Consider the following 20,128-nt stretch of genomic DNA (forward strand, 5'->3'; position numbering starts at 1 on the left):
TTAGGGTTGGTATTAGGGTTAGGGTTGGCATTAGGGTTACGCTTGGGATTAGGGTTAGGTTTGGGATTAGGGTTAAGGTTAGGGTTGTGATTAGGGGTGTATTGGGATTAGGGTTAGGTTTGAGGTTAGTGTTGAGATTAGGATTAGGGGTGTGTTGGATTTAGGGTTTTGATTAGGGTTATGGTTAGGGTTGACATTAGGGTTGTTTTGGGGTAAGGGTTGGGATTATCGTTAGGGTTAGTGATTAGGATTATGGATCAGGTTGGGATTAGGGTTAGGGGTGTGTTGGGGTTAGGGTTGGAGCTAGAATTGGGGGGTTTCCACTGCTTAGGTACATCAGGGGGTCTCCAAACACGACAGCCAATTTTGCGCTCAAAAAGTCAAATGGTGCTCCCTCCCTTCTGAGCTCTGCCGTGCGCCCAAACAGTGGGTTACCCCCACATATGGGGCATCAGCGTACTCGGGATAAATTGGACAACAACTTCTGGGGTCCAATTTCTCTTGTTACCCTTGTGAAAATAAAATCTTGGGGGCTACAATATCTTTTTTGTGAAAAAAAAATATTTTTTATTTTCACGACTCTGCATTCTAAACTTCTGTGAAGCACTTGGGCATTCAAAGTTCTCACCACACATCTAGATAAGTTCCTTGGGGGGTCTAGTTTCCAAAATGGGGTCACTTGTGGGGGGTTACTACAGTTTAGGTACATCAGGGGCTCTGCAATTGCAACATAATGCCCACAGACCATTCTATCAAAGTCTGCATTCCAAAAAGGCGCTCCTTCCCTTCCGAGCTCTGCCGTGCGCCCAAACAGTGGTTTACCCCCACATATGGCGCATCAGCGTACTCGGGATAAATTGGACAACAACTATTGCAGTCCAATTTCTCCTGTTACCCTTGTGAAAATAAAAACTTGGGGGCTACAATATCTTTTTTGTGGAAAAAAAAAATATTTTTTATTTTCACGACTCTGCATTCTAAACTTCTGTGAAGCACTTGGGCATTCAAAGTTCTCACCACACATCTAGATAAGTTTCTTGGGGGGTCTAGTTTCCAAAATGGGGTCACTTGTGGGGGGTTACTACAGTTTAGGTACATCAGGGGCTCTGCAATCGCAACATAATGCCCACAGACCATTCTATCAAAGTCTGCATTCCAAAAAGGCGCTCCTTCCCTTCCGAGCTCTGCCGTGCGCCCAAACAGTGGTTTACCCCCACATATGGCGCATCAGCGTACTCGGGATAAATTGGACAACAACTATTGCAGTCCAATTTCTCTTGTTACCCTTGTGAAAATAAAAACTTGGGGGCTAAAAAATCTTTTTTGTGGAAAAAAAAATATTTTTTATTTTCACGGCTCTGCATTATAAACTTCTGTGAAGCACTTGGGCATTCAAGGTTCTCACCACACATCTAGATAAGTTCCATGGGGGTCTAGTTTCCAAAATGGGGTCACTTGTGGGGGATTTCTACTGTTTAGGCACATCAGGGGCTCTGCAAACGTGACATGGCGTCCGATCTCAATTCCAGCCAATTCTACATTGAAAAAGAAAAACGGCACTCTTTCTCTTCCAAGCTCTGCGGTGCGCCCAAACAGTGGTTTACCCCCACATATTGGGTATCGACGTACTCAGGAGAAATTGCACAACAACTTTAGTGGTCTAATTTTTCCTGTTACCCTTGTGAAAATAAAAATTTGTGGGCAAAAAGATCATTTTTGTAGAAAAAATGCTATTTTTTTTTCACGGCTCTACGTTATAAACTTCTGTGAAGCACATGGGGGTTCAAAGTGCTCGCCACACATCTAGATAAGTTCCTTAAGGGGTCTAGTTTCCAAAATGGTGTCACTTGTGAGGGGTTTCCACTGTTTAGGCACATCAGGGGCTCTCCAAACGCGACATGGCGTCCAATCTCAATTCCAGCCCATTCTACATTGAAAAAGTAAAACGGCACTCCTTCTCTTCCAAGCTCTGCGGTGCGCCCTAACAGTGGTTTACCCCCACATATTGGGTATCAGCGTACTCAGGAGAAATTGCACAACAACTTTTGTGGTCTAATTTCTCCTGTTACCCTTGTGAAAATAAGAATTTGTGGGCGAAAAGATCATTTTTGTGTAAACAAAAGCGATTTTCTATTTTCACGGCTCTACGTTATAAACTTCTGTGAAGCAATTGGGGGTTCAAAGTGCTCACCACACATCTAGATAAGTTCCTTAAGGGGTCTAGTTTCCAAAATGGTGTCACTTGTGGGGAGTTTCCACTGTGTTTAGGCACATCAGGGGCTCTCTAAACGTGACATGGCGTCCGATCTCAATTCCAGCCAATTCTGCATTGAAAAAGTCAAACGGCGCTCCTTCACTTCTAAGTTCTGCGGTGCGCCCAAAAAGTGGTATACCCCCACATATGGGGTATTGGCGTATTCAGGAGAAATTGCATAACAAAATTTATGGTTACATTTCTGTTTTTACACTTGTGAAAATAAAAAAAAGGTTCTGAATTAAGATGTTTGCAAAAAAAAGTTAAATTTTCATTTTTACCTTCCACATTGTTTCAGTTCCTGTGAAGCACGTAAAGGGTTGATAAACTTCTTGAATGTGGTTTTGAGAACCTTGAGGGGTGTAGTTTTTAGAATGGTATCACACTTGGTTATTTTCTATCATATAGACCCCTCAAAATGACTTCAAATGTGATGTGGTCCCTAAAAAAAAATGGTGTTGTAAAAATGAGAAATTGCTGGTCAACTTTTAACCCTTATAACTCCCTAACAAAAAAAAATTTTGTTTCCAAAATTGTGCTGATGTAAAGTAGACATGTGGGAAATGTTATTTATTAACTATTTTTTGTGACATATCTCTCTGATTTAAGGGCATAAAAATACAAAGTTTGAAAATTGCAAAATTTTAAAAATTTTCGCCATATTTCCGTTTTTTTCATAAATAATCGCAAGTAATATCGAAGAAATGTTACCACTAACATGAAGTACAATATGTCACGAAAAAACAATCTCAGAATCAGCGGGATCCGTTGAAGCGTTCCAGAGTTATAACCTCATAAAGTGACAGTGGTCAGAATTGCAAAAATTGGCCTGGTCATTAAGTACCAAATTGGCTCTGTCACTAAGGGGTTAACCTTGAGATTGTTGATATGTTTCAACAATTTTGCTTCTCAATTCCTCGGACAATTCTCTTCTCGCCTTTCTGTTCTCCATGCTTAGTGTGGCACACACAGATACACAATGTAAAGATTGAGTCAACTTCTCCCCTTTTTATCTGTTTTCATGTGTGATTTTCATATTGCCCACACCTGTTACTTGCCACTGGTGAGTTTGATCTAGCATCCGCTGCTTGAAACAAAGTTGTATACCCAAATTTTTGGAAAGGTGCCAACAATTTTGTCCAGTCCATATTTGGGGTTTAGTGTGAAATAATGTCCAATTTGCCTTTTTTTCTTTGTTTTCTTGTGTTGTTCCAATACACGCAAAGGAAATAAACATGTGTATAACAAAACATGTATAATTGCTATAATTTTCAGGAGAAATACTTCATTTTCTTGAACAATTTCAAGGTTACCAACACTTTCGGCCATGACTGTACATCAGTTGCAATAGACTCAGATCCTATATTTTGTATTGAAGCATGAATTGAGCATTTGTAAAGGTCAATATGAAAGGAGGGGTAGCAGAGTAAGCCGTGACATCCACTATTGTGATTAATAGATCCAGTGTTTTCATGATATCAAGAATGCTGAAAATGTTCCTGTAATGAACAGAATGAATGAGCACAGAATAACCCCTGTGTGAAAATAAAATTCTCGTGTTATTTAAGGCTGGGTTCACATTGCGCTAGGTGTGTCCGTCTAACGGACTCGTTTTTAAGTAGTAAAAACGCAATGTAACGCACATACTAATGCGCCCATAGACTTGCATTGTCTGACGCATCGTGACGCATCCCTAAATTGGTATGCGTTTGTCACATAACGTTTTTTTTCTGACGGACCTTCAACGCGGCTTGCAGCGTTCTCGGGTCCGGCCAAGCTAACGCAATACTAACGGAAGCGTTCATTCTGCCATAGAAGGCTATGGCAAACGCAGTCAGACGCAAATCATGAAAAATTTCCAAATAGGACCACACGTTTTAATAGCGTTTGAGGGTGGTCACATGTGGTCATGTGACAGGAAATGTGATTTCGGCCATTAAAGGAGGAATATCCCACTCACACAAAGTCTCCTGCACGTGACAGAATGTTTTGCCGTAGCTCTTCTAAAATGTAAGTACATTTCTATATATATATCTCAGTATACATCATGGGAGTTTGTAATGTCCGTCGGATGTGTGTGTACTAAAAATGTATTGCTTTGTTGCACACAGATGTCGGATACAGATGTCAGCAGCAGCAGCAGCGTGTCTGCGATTTTTTCTTCTGAGTCGGTAGGCTTGCACTTTAACCCCTTTACCCCCTTTTTACGACTCTGACCGAACTAGTGCTTCACAGAAGTTTATAATGCAAAGTGCTCACCACACATCTAGATAAGTTCCTTAACCCCTTTACCCCCAAGGGTGGTTTGCACGTTAATGACCGGGCCAATTTTTACAATTCTGACCACTGTCCCTTTATGAGGTTATAACTCTGGAACGCTTCAATGGATCATGGTGATTCTGACATTGTTTTCTCGTGACATATTGTACTTCATGACAATGGTAAAAATTCTTTGATAGTACCTGCGTTTATTTGTGAAAAAAATGGAAATTTGGCGAAAATTATGAAAATTTCGCAATTTTCCAACTTTGAATTTTTATGCAATTAAATCACAGAGATCTGTCACACAAAATACTTAATAAGTAACATTTCCCACATGTCTACTTTACATCAGCACAATTTTGGAACCAAAATTTTTTTTTGTTAGGGAGTTATAAGGGTTAAAAGTTGACCAGCAATTTCTCATTTCTACAACACCATTTTATTTTAGGGACCACATCTCATTTGAAGTCATTTTGAGGGGTCTATATGATAGAAAATACCCAAGTGTGACACCATTCTAAAAACTACACCCCTCAAGGTGCTCAAAACCATATTCAAGAAGTTTATTAACCCTTCTGGTGCTTCACAGGAATTTTTTGAATGTTTAAATAAAAATGAACATTTAACTTTTTTTCACAAAAAATTTAATTCAGCTCCAATTTGTTTTATTTTACCAAGGGTAACAGGAGAAAATGGACCACAAACATTGTTGTACAATTTGTCCTGAGTATGCCAATACCCCACATGTGGGGGTAAACCACTGTTTGGGCGCATGGCAGAGCTCGGAAGCGAAGGAGTGCCATTTGACTTTTCAATGCAAAATTGACTGGAATTGAGATGGGATGCCATGTTTCGTTTGGAGAGCCCCTGATGTGGCTAAACATTGAAACCCCCCACAAGTGACACCATTTTGGAAAGTAGACCCCCTAAGGAACTTATCTAGAGGTGTGGTGAGCACTTTGACCCACCAAGTGCTTCACAGACGTTTATAATGTAGAACCGTAAAAATAAAAAATCATATTTTTTCACAAAAATTATCTTTTCGCCCCCAATTTTTTATTTTCCCAAGGGTAAGAGAAGAAATTGGACCCCAAAAGTTGTTGTACAATTTGTCCTAAGTACGCTGATACCCCATATGTGGGGGTAAACCACTGTTTGGGCGGATGGGAGAGCTCGGAAGGGAAGGAGTGCCATTTGAATGCAGACTTAGATGGAATGGTCTGCAGGTGTCACATTGCGTTTGCAGAGCCCCTAATGTACCTAAACAGTAGAAACCCCCCACAAGTGACACCATTTTGGAAAGTAGACCCCCTTAGGAACTTATCTAGATGTGTGCTGAGCGCTTTGACCCACCAAGGGCTTCACAGAAGTTTATAATGGAGAGCCGTAAAAATAAAACAAAAATTTTTTCCCACAAAAATTATTTTTTAGCCCCCAGTTTTGTATTTTCCCGAGGGTAACAGGAGAAATTCGACCCCACAATTTGTTGTCCAATTTGTCCTGAGTGCGCTGATACCCCATATGTGGGGGGGAACCACTGTTTGGGCGTATGGGAGGGCTCGGAAGGGAAGGAGCTCCATTTGGAATGAGGACTTAGATGGAATGGTCTGCAGGTGTCACATTGCATTTGCAGAGCCCCTAATGTACCTAAACAGTAGAAACCTCCCACAAGTGACACCATTTTGGAAACTAGACCCCCTAAGGAACTCATCTAGATGTGTTGTGATAGCTTTGAACCCCCAAGTGTTTCACTACAGTTTGTAACGCAGAGCCGTGAAAATTAAAAAAAAAAATCTTTCCCCCCAAAATTATTTTTTAGCCCCCAGTTTTGTATTTTCCCGAGGGTAAGAGGAGAAATTCGACCCCAAAAGATGTTGTCCAATTTGTCCTGAGTACGCTGATACCCCGTATGTTGGGGGAAACCACCGTTTGAGCGCATGGCAGAGCTCGGAAGGGAAGGAGCGCCATTTGGAATGCAGACTTAGATGGAATGATCTGCAGACGTCACATTGCGTTTGCAGAACCCCTAATGTACCTAAACAGTAGAAACCCCCCACAAGTGACCCCATATTGGAAACTAGACCCCCCTGGGAACTAATCTAGATGTGTTGTGAGAACTTTGAACCCCCAAGTGTTTCACTACAGTTTATAACGCAGAGCCGTGAAAATAAAAAATCTTTTTTTTTCCCACAAAAAATATGTTTCAGCCCCGAGTTTTGTATTTTCCCAAGGGTAACAGGAGAAATTGGACCCCAAAAGTTGTTGTCCTATTTGTCCTGAGTACGCTGATACCCCATATGTTGGGGTAAACCCCTGTTTGGGCACACGGGAGTGCTCGGAAGGGAAGAAGCACTGTTTTACTTTTTCAACGCAGAATTGGCTGGAATTGAGATCGGATGCCATGTCACGTTTGGAGAGCTCCTGATGTGCCTAAACAGTGGAAACCCCCCAATTATAACTGAAACCCTAATCCAAACACATCCCTAACCCTAATTCCAACAGTAACCCTAACCACACCTCTAACCCAGACACACCCCTAACCCTAATCCCAACCCTATTCCCAACCGTAAATGTAATCTAAACCCTAACTGTAACTTTAGCCCCAACCCAAACTGTAGCCCTAGCCCTAACCCTAGCCCTAACCCTAGCCCTAACCCTAACCCTAGCCCTAACCCTAGCCCTAACCCTAACCCTAGCCCTAACCCTAGCCCCAACCCTAACCCTAGCCCTAACCCTAGCCCTAACCCTAACCCTAACCCTAGCCCTAGCCCTAACCCTAGCCCTAACCCTAGCCCTAACCCTAGCCCTAACTCTAACCCTAGCCCTAATGGGAAAATGGAAATAAATACATTTTTTTAATTTTTCCTAACTAAGGGGGTGATGAAGGGGGGTTTGATTTACTTTTATAGCGGGTTTTTTAGCGGATTTTTATGATTGGCAGCCGTCACACACTGAAAGACGCTTTTTATTGCAAAAAATATTTTTTGCGTTACCACATTTTGAGAGCTATAATTTTTCCATATTTTGGTACACAGAGTCATGTGAGGTCTTGTTTTTTGCGGGACGAGTTGACGTTTTTATTGGTAACATTTTCGGGCACGTGACATTTTTTGATCGCTTTTTATTCCGATTTTTGTGAGGCAGAATGACCAAAAACCAGCTATTCATGAATTTCTTTTGGGGGAGGCGTTTATACCGTTCCGCGTTTGGTAAAATTGATAAAGCAGTTTCATTCTTCGGGTCAGTACGATTACAGCGACACCTCATTTATATCATTTTTTTATGTTTTGGCGCTTTTATACGATAAAAACTATTTTATAGAAAAAATAATTATTTTGGCATCGCTTTATTCTCAGGACTATAACTTTTTTATTTTTTTGCTGATGATGCTGTATGGTGGCTCGTTTTTTGCGGGACAAGATGACGTTTTCAGTGGTACCATGGTTATTTATATCTGTCTTTTTGATCGCGTGTTATTCCACTTATTGTTCGGCGGTATGATAATAAAGCGTTGTTTTTTGCCTCGTTTTTTTTTTTTTTTTCTTACGGTGTTTACTGAAGGGGTTAACTAGTGGGCCAGTTTTATAGGTCGGGCCGTTACGGACGCGGCGATACTAAATATGTGTACTTTTATTGTTTTTTTTTTTATTTAGATAAAGAAATGTATTTATGGGAATAATATTTTTTTTTTTTTTCATTATTTTGGAATATTTTTTTTAATTTTTTTTACACATTTGAAAATTTTTATTTTTTTACTTTTTTACTTTGTCCCAGGGGGGGACATCACAGATCAGTGATCTGACAGTGTGCACAGCACTCTGTCAGATCACTGATCTGACATGCAGCGCTGCAGCCTTCACAGTGCCTGCTCTGAGCATGCTCTGTGAAGCCACCTCCCTCCCTGCAGGACCCGGATCCGCGGCCATCTTGGATCCGGGGATGGAAGGTGCAGGGAGGGAGGTGAGACCCTCGCAGCAACGCGATCACATCGCGTTGCTGCGGGGGGCTCAGGGAAGCCCGCAGGGAGCCCCCTCCCTGCGCGGTGCTTCCCTGCACCGCCGGCACATCGCGATCATCTTTGATCGCGGTGTGCCAGGGGTTAATGTGCCGGGGGCGGTCCGTGACCGCTCCTGGCACATAGTGCCGGATGTCAGCTGCGATAGGCAGCTGACACCCGGCCGCGATCGGCGGCGCTCCCCCCGTGAGCGCCGCCGATCGCGCTGGACGTACTATCCCGTCCATGGTCATAGGGGCCCACCCCACATGGACGGGATAGTACGTCCGATGTCAGAAAGGGGTTAAAAAACCATGTTGTGTGAATCTCCATTGTATTGAGCTAGGCATAACAATCCTGTTTATTGTTTTATTGTGAATAGGAGTCTTCTGAGCCCGAGGCTGCTAGACCTCCCCCCAAAAAACACGCTAAAACAACAAAGGTACATAGCACACATGTTGAATTTTTCAGGCATAAATTTATTGATCCAATGAATGTTAACATTATTTAATGTTAAAATATTTTTTTTTACATTTTACATACACAATAGGTTGTGGCACACGGAGGACAAAAAAGAAAAAAGGTCCCTAGACGTCTGTCGTCGCCACAACTGCCAGAGGTAAATATAAAACTAGAAATATTCTATCCAATATTTACCAACAATCTATCTATTCACTTTCTATCTACTATACCTATAAACTATCAACTATCTATCGCTCCATCTATTTGTCTATCTATATATCTATCTATCAATATCTATGTATCTATCTATCTATCTATCTATATCTATGTATCTATCTATCTATATCTATCTATCTATATCTATGTATCTATCTATCTATCTATCAATATCTATGTATCTATCTATCTATATATCTATCAATATCTATCTATCTATCTATCTATCTATCTATATATCTATCTATTGCTATATCTATGTATCTATCTATCTCTGTATATATGAATATGGCCATCCAGTGAAATTGACACTATCAACAATAACGTTTTGTGTTTACATAGTCCAAGTCAGCGACTAAAAAAAAAAGGATTGTCGTTGACGAAGAGCCATTGACTATCCACAATGAGACACTTATTAACCTTGTGGAAGCCAACCCCTCCATATGGGACCAGAGCGACAGCTCCCACCATGACATCGTTAAGAACCGGAAGTTGTGGGATCAAATAATCTGTCACTTTGATCCCCGATACATGGAGAAGTCGACAACCTCAAAGAAAAAAATTGGTAAATATTGGTGACGTAACATCTGAAAATGTTTAAAAAAAAAATAAAAATTCTATCCTATCAACCTATCCACTTGTTGTCTGCTATCTATCTCTCAATTATCAACTATCTGTACACTATATATCTATCTATCTATACACTATTTCTAAACTATTTCTTATCTAACAACTATCTATCTACTATTTATATATCAACTATCGTAGCAAACTATGAACAATTTTTCCTATATCTTAAAACTATCTATCTACTATTTTTATATATTTTTTTTTTTTAAATTTAAAGCCGATGCTGTCCATACCCGTTGGAGGTCCATCCGCGATCGCTTTGTCCGTGACTACCGGAACAGTCAGAATGCACCAAGCGGATCAAGTGGCAAACGGGTGATACCGTATGTGCATTATGACCAACTGCTCTTTCTTCAGAAAACAGTGTCTCAGCGCTCGTAAGTACAAAAAGGTCTGTGTGCGAGACTAAATTGTTTAAAGGAAAATAATTAATTTTTGTTTTTGGGTTACAGCACGATATGCAGTACCGCTGCTCCTAGACCAGCAGAGGAACTTGAGCCTTCTCCAGTGGAACCAACGCAACCTGAAGATGTGTCTGGCATCAGCGAGCCACGATCTGCGGATAGAAGCACTGTTGCTGCAGGTGTGAGTGCCCGGTTGCAATCACAGCGTGGACGCAAGCGAGCATCTCAAAAAGATGAAGCAGATGCAATTATCGTGGATGGACTCCAACGGGTAGAGGACATGTGTCGCAGTGAGCTCAAAGACCTGAGACGAGAAATTACCGAGCTGCAAGCACGCGAGTCTGTATACTCTGCTAATGAGTGGAAGCTACTTTTCTTATCCTATGTGCCTGTAGCACAAAATATCCCAGCACATAGAAACCTTATGTTTCGACAAAGACTGAACGAGCTTCTAGAGGAATTTGTGGGCCCCCAGGAACCCGCTCCATCGGGAAGAAGAAGACTGGACATGCCGGCCTACAACCCTCAATATAGAGGCCGGGGTGAAATGAGCGTGGAACCTGAAAGACAATGTAGGAGTCTATCATATAGTTGGGCAGACAATACTCCCGTGCAGTACCAAAGTCTTTAGTACCGTTCACTGTCCCCAGCCAGGTGCAATTACCGCGTTGCAATTTTTTTTTTGGGGGGGTTTTTTGTTGTTAAGTTCTATTTTCCTTTTTTTTTTTCATCCCTATGGGATATCATGTACCAACAGTTTGTTGGAAAAATACAAAAACATTTAGTAAACTGTTTCAAAGTTCAGATTCTTGTATGACTTTAACTTTTACTTTTTACACGACATAAGGTAACTTTTTACACGACATCAGGTTAAACAACATAACTTTTTACACTACGTAACTTTTTACACGACATCAGGAAGACTTTAAATTATTTTCACACGTGTCTGTCTTGCCATGGAACCTGGCCTTCATGTGTGAAATAGTGTGCAAATTGATCACGAATCCTCATTATTTGTGATGCAGAACGAACTGCAGTCGATTCAATGCTACTGAGGTTCGACTCACAATCATTGGGGTCTACCAACTGGGGTTCATGTCTCGCCACAAAATTATGTAGACAGATGCACGCCTTCACAACACGGTCCACATTGTCTGGTTGCAGTTGCATGCAGGTTAGTAAAATATGCCATTTTAATGTCAAAATCCCAAAGGCACACTCCACATAACGTCTAGCCCGGCTCAAGCGATAATTAAAAATGCGCCTGCTGGAGTCTAGACTACGGCTTGAGTACGGCTTGAGGAGATTTTGTCCTAGTTGGAAGGCCTCATCACCAACTAAAACATAGGGCAAACTTGGGCCTTCGGTCCCCGGAAGAGGCCGTGATGACGGTATATTTAAACTTTGGCTGTACAAACATTGGCCCATGTTGGAGTCTCTGAATACTCTGGAATTGTTAGTCCGGCCATAAGCTCCAATATCCACAGCAACAAAACGGTACCTGGCATCCGCAATCGCCATCAATACTATAGAAAAGTATTTCTTATAGTTATAGTAGAGGGAACCACTATGGGCGGGTTTCTGAATCAGAATGTGCTTTCCGTCCACGGCACCAATACAATTGGGGAAATTAGCCACATCCTCGAACTGTTGGGAAATCGCTAGCCACATTTCTGATGTTGGTGTTGGTAGCACAAGTGGTTGCAAGTTGTTCCAAATGGCATCACAAGTTTCCCGAACCAGTTGACAAATTGTTGACTTCCCAAGTCGAAACTGGTAATGCAGTGACGCAAAAGTTTCTCCGGTAGCCAGATATCTGTCGACATTCAAAAACAAAAACAAAAAAAATTAGGATTTTAATGATCATCTAAAGGCTATTTTACAATAGAATATACAATTGCTAAATGAACGTTAGGCAACACGATACCGAGATCTAGTCTGTGTCAATAGAATGATAAAAAAAAATGTATAATTACCTCACAGTCACTACTAAACGTTGCTCCGCACTGATGCTTTCACGAAAAGTGCTGCGATGATGATGTATCTCATCCTTCACATGTGTGAGCAGAACATCAAAGGTCTCAATGGACATCCGTAGATAGCGTTGGAATTTGAAGGGATGATCCCGAAGCTGCACATACAGGGTGTGAAAGGCACCATATGTACTCCGCAAGAAATTCACTTCGTGGATCCAATATCTCCTTTGCGAACTACGCTTTCTCTGCCGAAGTCGCAACCGCATCAAGCGAAATCTGACGAGCTCAGACACAAACATCTTGCTAGCAGAAGTTCACTCAATGCTTTCAAAATGGAGAATGAGTCTGTGCCCACACCCGACAATGACAAAAGGTAAAAAAAAAAAAAAAAGAACAACTTTATTGACAGTGACAAACGCAGACAAACGGATACTTCGTAAACGGACATCAAAATGAAAAAACGCGATCACATGCGTTAACGCTAGCGTTACCGTGACGACGAATTTCACATATTTTTGCTCCGTTTCTGTACATGCATTTAACGCATCCGTTTAACGCCATGTACTTGACGCAATGTGAACCTAGCCTTATACAGATTGTAGTATGAAAGAAACATTGTGCATTTTTCAAATACACAGCACAAAAAACTAAATTTAATTAATAGGTTATTTTGCTCCCTAAAAAACTTACCGTAATTTTTTTTTTTTCAAATTTAGCATTATGTCACTCACCACATACATTAAACGACGTTCTAAATTTAATTTGTGGGTCAGCACAATTGAGGAGACACCAATTTTTTTTATGTCTTCTCACTAAATTAGAATATCATCAAAAAGTTAATTTATTTCAGTTCTTCAATACAAAAAGTGAAACTCATCTATATATATAATTGTCTAAGGGTTTTTCCGTCTGTCTGTCTGTCTGTCTGTCTGTCCTGGAAATCCCGCATCTCTGATTGGTCGAGGCCGCCAGACCTCGACCAATCAGCAACGGGCACAGCGACGATGATGTCATAATGGTTGCCATGGTGACGATGATGTCATAAAGGTTGCCTCGACCAATCAGCGACGGGCACAGTCTGCCGCGAATTCTGGAATCATCATTGTCCATATACTACGGGGACATGCATATTCTAGAATACCCGATGCGTTAGAATCGGGCCACAATCTAGTATAATATATACAGCCATTACAAAAAGAGTGATCTATTTCAGTTGTTTATTTCTATTAATGTTGATGATAATGGCTTTAATGCCTGAAGTCTGAAAGCCATGGAAGTCACCAAACGCTGAAGTTCCTCCTTTGTGATGCTTTGGTGGTCCCTCACTGCAGCTGAGTTCAGTTGTTGGTGGTTTGTAGGTCTCTCTGCCTTAAGTTTTGGCTTAAGCATTTGAAATACTGCTCAATGGGGTGGAGATCTCGTGATTGATTCGGTTATTGCAGAACATTCAACGTCTTTCTCCTGATTTGCTTTCACAGTTGTGAAGCACTGTACAATCAAACTTGCTACATCTGGTTGAATATGAGCTGAAAGTATCGCTCTTTACACTTCAGAAATCATCCTCCAGCTTCTGTGTTCAGTCACATCATCGATACGCACTATTGACCCAGAGCCATTGGAAGCCATGCATGCCCATGTCATCACCTGCATCCACCATGTTTTTCAGAGGATGTGGTGTGCTTACGATCATGAGCCATTCCAAACCTTCTCCATACTCTCTTCTTCCCAACTTTCTGGTACAGGTTGATATTTGTTTCCTCTGTCCAATTAATTATCCAGAGCTGGTCTGGTTTCTTTAGATTTTTGGGGGGCAAAGGCTAATCTGGCCTTTCTGCTTTTTAAGTCTGATTAATAGTTTGCAGCTTGTGGTGAACCTTCTGTATTTGTTCTCATGATATCTTCTTTTTATGGTAGACTTAGATAATGAAACACCTACAGTGGCATGTAAAAGTTTGGGCATCCCTTGTCAAATGTACTGTTATTGTGAACAGTTAACCAAGTTGAAGATGAAATGATCTCTAAAAGGCCTAAAGTTAAAGATCAAAATATTGTCATCTTTTACATCTTAAAAATTAGCATATGCAAAAGCTTTGGTACCCTGTATGGTTAGTACCTAGTAGCACCCCCTTTGTAAGTATCACAGCTTATAAATGCTTTCTGTAGTCAGACAAAAGTCCTTCAATTCTTGTTTGAGGGATTTTCATCCATTCTTCCTTGGATAATTCTTCCAGTTCTGTGAGATTCCTGGGTCGTCTTGCATGCACTGCTATTTTGAAGTCTAGCCACAGATTTTCCATGAAGTTCGGATCAGGGAATTGTGAGGGCCATTGTAAAACCTTCAACTTGCACCTTTTGAGGTAGTCTATTGTAGATTTTGATGTGTGTTTAGGATCATTATCCATTTGTAAAAGCCTTCCTCTTTTCAACTTCAGATTTTGACAAATGGTGTTGTTTGCATCAAGAATTTCTTAAAATTCTTTCTCGTGAAATGTTCCCCATGCCATTTCTATGAAAAAAAGCATGATAGATCCACCCCTATGTTTAATTGTTGTCATGATGTTCTTTTCCTGAAATTCTGTCCCCTTTTTTCTCCACACATACCACGGATCATTGTGGCCAAAGAGTTCTATTTTAAGCTCATCACATCACAGGACTTGTGCACCAGGCTTATTTAGATGTTCTTTTGCATACTTCTGATGCTGAATTTTATGGTGAGGGTGAAGGAGAGGTTTTCTTCTGATGACTCTTTCATGATGGCCATATTTATTCAGGTGTCTCGGAACAGTAGGACAATGTACCACAATTCTAGAGTCTGCTAAATTTTTCTGAAGATCCTTTGCAGTCAAGTGGGAGTTCTAATTTGCCTCTTCAGCAATCCTATGAGCAGCTGACTGAAATTTTGCTTGGTTTTTCAGGACTTATCTTGACCTCCACTATTCCTGTTAACTGCCATTTCTTAATTTCCTTTCGAACTGAGGAAAGGTCAATTTGAAAACGCTTTGCTATCTTCTTATAGCCTTCTCCTGCTGTGTGGGCCTCCACCATTTTCATTTTCAAAGTGCTATGAAGGTGTTTAGAAGAACCCATGGCTGCTGTTTTTTGCATCACTTGGCCTTTCATAGTGACGATAGTGAACAAGCCATAAACCTAACATGCTAATTAAGGTCTCAAACCTTGGTCAAAGTTATCAGAGCATTCAAATCTCCAAGGGTGCTCAAACTTAAGGTACCGTCACACATAACGATATCGTTAACGATATCGTTGCAACGTCACGCTTTTGGTGATGTAGCAATGATCCCGCTAATGATCTCGTTATGTGTGACAGCGACCAACGATCAGGCCCCTGCTGGGAGATCGTTGGTCGTTGGGGAATGATCAGGACCATTTTTTGGTCGCTAATCACCCGCTGTCACTTGTGTTCACTTGTAACCAGGGTAAATATCGGGTTACTAAGCGCAGGGCCGCACTTAGTAACCCGATATTTACCCTGGTTACCATTGTAAAAGTAAAAAAAAAAACAGTACATACTCACATTCTGATGTCTGTCACGTCCCCCGGCGTCCACTGTGTCAGCGCCAGCTGTAAAGCAGAGTACAGCGGTGACGTCACCGCTGTTACTGCCGGCGCTGACACAGTGCAGGGAAGCTCTTGGCAGCAGCACGTGCACGTGCAGCGCTCCTGCCGAAAGCAGTTTTAACCCTGTGGACGTCGGCGGGGGTCACAGATATCAGAATGTGAGTATGTAGTGTTTTTTTTTTTTTACTTTTACAATGGTAACCAGGGTTAATATCGGGTTACTAAGCGCGGCCCTGCACTTAGTAACCCGATGTTTACCCTGGTTACCCGGGTGCTGCAAGGGGACTAGGGCATCGTTGAAGACAGTTTCAACGATGCCGAAGTTGTTCCCCTGATCATTGGTCGCTGGAGAGAGCTGTCTGTGTGACAGCTCCCCAGCGACCACACAACGACTTACCAACGATCACGGCCAGGTCGTATCGCTGGTCGTGATCGTTGGAAAGTTGTTCAGTGTGAAGGTACCTTTAGTGAACTGTTTGTTTTACCTCTTTCAAGGAGAGCTGAAAATATTGCAAGAATAGACTATTAGGCTATGTGCACACGTCAGGATTTCTGGCAGAAATTTTCCTGACAAAAACCTGACATTTCTGCCAGAAATCCGCATGCATTTCTTTTGCGGTTTTGATGTGTTTTTTTGCACTTTTTTTATGCGTTTTTGATGCATTTTTTCTTGCGTTTTTTCCAAATGCATAGCGGGAATAGCGGGAAAAACGCAAAAAAACTGCAAAGTTAATGAACATGCTGCTTTTTTACCATGATGCGTTTTTTTCACGGTAAAAAAAAAGCATCATGTGCACAAAAATTGCAGAATGCATTCTAAATGATAGAATGCATAATGTATGCGTTTTTAATGAGTTTTTATCGCGAAAAAACCTGAACGTGTGCACATACCCTTAGGCTGCCGTCACACTAGCAGTATTTGGTCAGTATTTTACATCAGTATTTGTAAGCCAAAACCAGGAGTGGGTGATAAATGCAGAAGTGGTGCATATGTTTCTATTATACTTTTCCTCTTACAAATACTGATGTAAAATACTGACCAAACACTGCTAGTGTGACTGCAACCTTAGAGAATTCAGGATCAATTTTAACTTAACTGCTAGTTCAATTAGCTCATTAAAGAAGCACTCCCATCAAAGTTTTCATCTTCTTAAAATATTGCTATCATCACATTATATAGCACTGTGTACTTACAATTGCTCAATTTGCCTTTCTGTCCAGTTAATTCTTCTGTTTTCTCTGCTCCTATGTAGAAACAAGAAGTCTCTTACCCCTGCATTTATCATTCCCCTCTTCAACTCCTGATCCAGCTGCTCTGCCCTCCCCCTGCCAATGACTTTTGCAGTAACTGATGAGTCATACAGGCAAAATTGACACCCTCCCGTTTCTACATAGAGATTTGAAGGATTCAGCTGGTCAGTTTTTAATCATGTGATGTCACAGACCTAATGGGAAACACAAGATTTAACTGGGTTGAAAGGCAAAATGAGCAACTGTAAGTACACAGTTGCTTTGTAATATGATGACTGCAATATACAGCTCTGGCAAAAATTAAGAGACCAGTGCAAGAAGTTCAGTTTGTCTGATTTTTCTCTTTATAGGTATATTTTTGAGTAAAATGTACATTTTTCTTTTATTTTATAAACTACTGACAACATGTCTCCGAATTTCCAAGCAATACATTTTGTATTTTTTTTTCTGAAAAGAAAAATGGTCAAAATTAAAAAAAAAAAAAAAACAGTTCTTTCAGACCTCAAACAATGCAAAGAAAACAAGTTCATAATCATTTAGAAACAACAATACTAATGTTTTAACTCAGGAAGAGTTCAGAAATCAATATTTTGTGGAATAACCATGATTTTTAATCACAGCTTTCATGCGTCTTGGCATGCTTTCCACCAGTCTTTCACACTTGTTCTGGCTCAAAAATGTAAGCAGTTCTTCTTTGTTTGATGGCTTGTGACTATCCATCATCCTCGTGATTACATTCCAGAGGTTTTCAATGAGGGTTCAGGTCTGGAGATTGGGCTGCACATGACAGGGTTTTGATGTGGTGGTCTCATAATTTTTGCCAGAGTTGTATTAAGAGGATATACATTTTGATGGGAGTGCATTTTTAAGAATTTTAAAAGGTCTATTCTTAGATATTTTCTGCATTCAACAATATCTGCATACAGAGAATGGAACAAGTAATGAATACGGTACTTTCCCGCCTTATGAAACAACAGTGGTGTTTCAGATCTGATTGCATGGACAACCGTGACTCTTGCTATTTGGGAGTTATACCATTTTTCATACAACGCTCAAAGGATTGGACCAATCAATCACAACTTTATGTAATTCTTGTAAGTTTCATACAGTTCTTTAACCCTGCTGTTCTGTTCGGTCTGGGGAGACCTATTTTGAACTTTGGTATTTTTTGGGGTGTTCAAGATGCGGTTCTGAAACTTGTGGTTGATTGACTTAAATGAGGATGGGTCGGTCGGCCACGGGTTTCAGAGCCGCATCTTGAATATTTTAAAGAATATTGAAGTTCAAAGTCGGTCATTTTTGACCAACAGAACAGCAGGGTTAAAGAGCGCCTGTCATTAAATTCATGCTGCCGGAACTATGGGCAGCAGGAATCAAACATTTGCTGGTCAGACACAAGGCATAGTCCCTCGCCAGCAGCATTTCAAAGTAAAACCTGGTTGCCATGTAATGTAGGCACTGGCAATATATTAATATTCAGGGCAGCACAGTGACTCAGTGGTTAGCACTACAGCCTTACAGTGATGGGGTCCTGGGTTCAAATGCCTCCAAGGACACCATCTGCAAGGAGTTTATATGTCTTCCCTAGGTTTGCGTGTGGTTCCTCCCAGTAATCCGGTTTCCTCCCAGTCTCCAGAGGCATACTGATAGGGAATTTAGATTGTGAGCCCCAACGGGGACATTAATGATGTAATGATGTCTTTAAAGAGCTGTGGAGATAATGGTGCTATATGAGTGAGTAAATTAAATAAATAAATATTCAGTTATTCTTTGGATTAGACCTTCCTGGTATCTGTTAGGCTCACCTAGTGAGATGGATCCTCTAAGCCTCAGGTCTGGGTCGATACACAGTCACCGGGCATTATAGTGGTAAGCAGGAAGGCATGTGGGAAACAAGGATTTTGGTACACACTCAGGAATATCAGGAGGAGCAGGACAGATTAAGTGTAAACCATCAGGAATGGAAGCAAGTTGAATCATAGCATACACGGGATGAAGCACAGCAAACAGAAGTCTAGAGTCTCAATACTAAGACACAGGTGTGTGTCCTAATAGGCTTTAAAGGGGTTGTCCAGTTCAAATGGATAAGTCTGCAGTCTGCAGTCACTTTATGTCAAGCTCTGTCCGCTGTGGGGATTCGCTGGTTTCTGACCCATAACCGGAGGGTATGTATGAGTTATACGCTTGTATTGAGCGAGGCTGCGCCCCGACTAGTGATGTGGCCGTCCAGTGGTTGTGGCTGACTAGAGGGCCAGCCTCACTCCTTACAAGAGCTGTAGCTGGAAGTATGTATAACTCATACATCCCCGGTCAGAAACTCACGAATCCCTGAAGCTCACAGTACATTTAGTGGGGAATTCATTAGTCTGCAGTCACACAGAGTGACTCAGTCAACTGAAAGTCATTGATTCTTATTGTCAATCAATGTCACCTACTGCAGTGCATTAAAACAGGACATCAGCGTTGATGATAGGTCTGCGTTTTGGAATATGTCTTGACAGTTTTTACACTACTTCTTCACAGGTGTCAAATAGGACACATATATTAACATCCCCCTTGTCTATATTTTTCTTATATATTTGCTATGTATGCGTAGAACATATATGTTCAGCTTGTTTCAAATTAAACAAGAAAGCAATAATAAAAATCAAAACAGATCACACATTGTATACAATTGTCAGTGTGAAATAAGATCATAGTGTGCAGTAAAATCCTAAATTCTCACCAAAGGTGGTTACAGGTAGTCGGTAGAGATAATCGAACTAATTCGATGCGTATTGGATTTGAGTCAAATGTTATGAAAGGTCTGGGCAAATTAGAACAATATGCAATTCAATTTGCACAAATCGCCAAAAAAAACCCTCACAGGCTTACCCATAAAGCCTTGCAACTATCTCATCACATAGTATAGTGTAGCCAATAGGGTTGAGCGACTTTTCCTTTTTTGAGGTCGAGTCGGGTTTCGCGAAACCCAATGCAAGTCAATGGGAAATCTCCATCTATAATATAAGGCTGGGAGTATCACTCTGTCCGAAGCCTTTATAGACTGCGCATGCGCAAGCGCAAGTGCCGGCGCAGTCTGGACCCCACAGAGTGATGCTCC

At 41.1% G+C, this 20,128-nt stretch overlaps 2 protein-coding genes across 3 annotated transcripts in view; both read left to right on the plus strand.

The window, feature by feature from the left end:
• Positions 1 to 20,128, plus strand: part of SCGN (secretagogin, EF-hand calcium binding protein) — a 125,813-nt gene that overhangs the window by 13,299 nt on the left and 92,386 nt on the right. The window lies entirely within an intron of this gene.
• LOC138642628 (uncharacterized) lies at positions 9,067 to 11,025 on the plus strand. The gene is made up of 4 exons (XM_069730900.1): positions 9,067 to 9,129; positions 9,531 to 9,753; positions 10,036 to 10,195; positions 10,271 to 11,025. Exons 2-4 carry the CDS (start codon positions 9,720 to 9,722, stop codon positions 10,851 to 10,853), a joined length of 777 nt encoding a protein of 258 aa, XP_069587001.1. The 5' UTR covers positions 9,067 to 9,129; positions 9,531 to 9,719; the 3' UTR covers positions 10,854 to 11,025.

Source organism: Ranitomeya imitator, chromosome 6 (genome assembly GCF_032444005.1).
Source record: "Ranitomeya imitator isolate aRanImi1 chromosome 6, aRanImi1.pri, whole genome shotgun sequence".
Classification (NCBI taxonomy): domain Eukaryota; kingdom Metazoa; phylum Chordata; class Amphibia; order Anura; family Dendrobatidae; genus Ranitomeya; species Ranitomeya imitator.

Excerpts from the sequence above, each read along its gene's own strand:
- LOC138642628 (XM_069730900.1), top strand. The coding sequence starts at position 9,720 with ATGGAGAAGTCGACAACCTCAAAGAAAAAAATTG. Across the intron at positions 9,754-10,035 it reads AACCTCAAAGAAAAAAATTG|CCGATGCTGTCCATACCCGT; the intron begins GTAAATATTGGT and ends TTAAATTTAAAG. Across the intron at positions 10,196-10,270 it reads AAAACAGTGTCTCAGCGCTC|CACGATATGCAGTACCGCTG; the intron begins GTAAGTACAAAA and ends TTTGGGTTACAG.